The following is a 2,899-nucleotide window of genomic DNA, read 5'->3' on the forward strand; positions in this document are numbered from 1 at the left end:
GGGCAGGGAGGATTCTGCCCCAGCCAATCGGGCACGCCAGGGAGGATGACGTCACAGCCAATGGGTAGCCAGCGCGGGACTTTCAATTTTATCGTTCCGCCCAATAGGGGAAAGACTGTGCCTATAAAGACGGCTGCTGCGGCCCCGGGACCGATACCCTTCCGGCCGCTGTGTTGTGCAGGTGTCGTTCGCCATGGCCCGTACTAAGCAGACCGCGCGCAAATCGACCGGTGGTAAGGCCCCGAGGAAGCAGTTGGCCACCAAAGCGGCCCGCAAGAGCGCGCCGGCCACGGGCGGCGTGAAGAAACCGCATCGCTACCGCCCGGGCACCGTGGCGCTGCGCGAGATCCGGCGCTACCAGAAGTCCACCGAGCTGCTGATCCGCAAGCTGCCCTTCCAGCGCCTGGTGCGCGAGATCGCGCAGGACTTCAAGACCGACCTGCGCTTCCAGAGCTCCGCGGTGATGGCGCTGCAAGAGGCGAGCGAGGCCTACCTGGTGGGACTGTTCGAGGACACCAACCTGTGCGCCATCCACGCCAAGCGCGTCACCATCATGCCCAAAGACATCCAGTTGGCCCGCCGCATCCGCGGGGAGCGGGCCTAAGAAGCGCGCTCTCGGTCCGAGGTTCCATCGTATCCAAAGGCTCTTTTCAGAGCCACCCACGAGGTCACTGGAAAGAGGCTGTGTGCCACCGGGGTCTCTCGGTGCCCCGGGACGGGAGTTTGCCTAGAGGCGAGCAAGAGTATCGGGGCCCCCCAACACACAGGCTAAAAGCCTCGCGCACACGTGGTCGGGCTCTTCTAGGCTGTCTTTCCACGAAGGGGCTCCGGGGTCGGGAATGTGTTGCCTCTTGAGTCACTGGGGACGGTGGCGACTCGGGGGCCCGGCGCGCGCCCGGGAGACCCCGCCGGCCGCCGGGTGCGCGCTCCTCACCCCTGCCGGAAATGGCCCCACCCGGCGCGCCTATCGGGCTGGGGAGGAAGGAAAGTCATCCCCTCCGTGGGGCGGGTTTCTGCTGCTTCAAGGTTCCGTGTTCCTGTATCACCACGGCTGGCCGGCAAACTACGGGCCTCCCTCGACTACTGGGTAGCACCTCCCACCCACCCTCTTATTCTAATCAAAACCCCGGGGTGGGGAGAAGGGGTGTGTGTGTGTGTGTGTGTGTGTGTGTGTGTGTGTGTGTGTACGCACACCTGTGGGCCACTCGTGAGCTGGGCCTTCCACGGACCGTTTTCGGCTCGGGTCCGCAGAGCGAGACAAACTGGACCCCGTGAAGGAGTCTCTGAAACCTTCGGCCTCTCTCTCTGGGTGCTCTACCCAGACGCGGTTTCTCCACGTTTTTTTTTTAAAGCTCCCGTTGCCTCTCGAGACGTGTCACAAGGGGGGAGAAGTAGGGACTGTGGCCGACCTGGTACAGGTTGTCACGTGTTCCTCTTTCCCGGATCATGGCAACTTCCCAGGGCGTGTCTCTAGGTCTCTTCCCCGGTGCCTGATCACCAGCGTAGGCCCCTGTGCAGGCTGGATCTGTTGGCCCGGGCCTTGGGGGCGTGCGAGGGCACCAGCTTTGCGCACCTATCATCTCATCCATCCTCGGGGCACCCACCTCGAAGGGACGTACTGACACCGGCCGGCCCGGTGTGTCAGGTCCGGGATCCGCTGAGCAGACCCTGGAACCTGAGATACCGGTGTCAGGTGTCGGTCCTCTGCCTACCTCGCCCGGATGGCACTGCTTTCATTTAACAGCCTCCGCCCCGTGCCCCGCCCCTCCCCGCTTACTTCCAGGGAAGTCTCCCTGTCTCAACCTCAAACTCAGTAGCGTTGTGGACACCCAGTCAAGAACAGGATAAAATGTCGTGTTCCTGTCACTGTAAACGCCTACCTACCCTCACAGAAGTCTCCCAAATCTTTCTACTCGTTTGGGAGACACAGACTTGAGTTCCTCAATACAAGAAAGACATTGAAGATGCACGTTTTAACATTTAATGATTTCTGTACTTAATCACTTCTCTACTCTCAGATGAGAGTTAAAGGAAAATGAAAGACCAGGTAAATAAATGCTCTTCCTCCTGATAATTAGCTTCTTATGTGGCTAGCTTGGTTGCAGGAAAAGTCTACCCTGCTTTTACGACGTGAAAAACAGGCCGCGTTCACACTGAATTCTGCCTTGGGGCAGCAGGAACCGGTGCGTGTGCCTGCGTAGAGGGAAACAACGGGGTACTGTGGCCCTGCTGACTGACACCTTTGCTTCCTCGGCAGAGGACTTGGCCTTCGGGTTCACACTCTCTCCCGGTCCTCCTCCTTACCCTTCTTTCCGGGTCCCCATCTCAGCCTTCTCGGGTCCTCCTCCTCTTCCTCCGCCAGCCCCATCAATATCGTGGGTTCAACCCACGCGGGCCTCTGTCTTTCCCCCCCCTGCAACTCCAGCGGCGAGGTCACGGATTCCCCGCTTTCCGTATCTCTGCCTCTGACGAGTGCTCCCCAAGTGGTATCTCCTGCTGAGACCCCTGTCCTGAGCTCTGCACCAACATTTTTCTCACTGCCTTGTGGCCGGGTCCTTCTGGATGGACGATAGGTGCCTCCAACTCCGCTTATCTCCAAAACTGCAGCGTCTTGCTTCCCCAAGCTATTTTTCCCTTTTCGTACCTCCAATCTTAATGAAAGACACCTTCGGTTCCCCATCCCGAGCCCCCGGTTAACCTGTTCGGGGCAGAAGTTCCTTCCTCTCGTCCTTTGTCCAAACCTCATGAGCCACCAAATGTCATCAGATCTGCTCTCTGACTTTCAATTCTGTCACCCTCCCTCCCTCCGTCCATGGTCCCTCCCTTAACCCATGGACACTCTGCGCTGCCGCTAAGCTTCCACGCGCTCTGTGTGAGAGTTGTCTTTTCTCTGAATGCT

At 59.4% G+C, this 2,899-nt stretch overlaps 1 protein-coding gene across 1 annotated transcript; it reads left to right on the top strand.

The window, feature by feature from the left end:
* Nucleotides 1-114: 114 nt before the first annotated feature.
* On the top strand, nucleotides 115-609 carry LOC112314008 (histone H3). The gene has a single exon (XM_053917941.1). It carries the CDS (start codon nucleotides 194-196, stop codon nucleotides 602-604), a length of 411 nt encoding a protein of 136 aa, XP_053773916.1. The 5' UTR covers nucleotides 115-193; the 3' UTR covers nucleotides 605-609.
* The last annotated feature ends 2,290 nt before the right edge of the window (nucleotides 610-2,899 follow it).

The sequence above is a fragment of the Desmodus rotundus genome, unplaced genomic scaffold (assembly GCF_022682495.2).
Source record: "Desmodus rotundus isolate HL8 unplaced genomic scaffold, HLdesRot8A.1 manual_scaffold_525, whole genome shotgun sequence".
In the NCBI taxonomy this organism is placed as follows: Eukaryota; Metazoa; Chordata; class Mammalia; order Chiroptera; family Phyllostomidae; genus Desmodus; species Desmodus rotundus.

Coding starts and splice junctions, on each gene's coding strand:
- LOC112314008 (XM_053917941.1), top strand. CDS start 194: ATGGCCCGTACTAAGCAGACCGCGCGCAAATCGACCGGTGGTAAGGCC.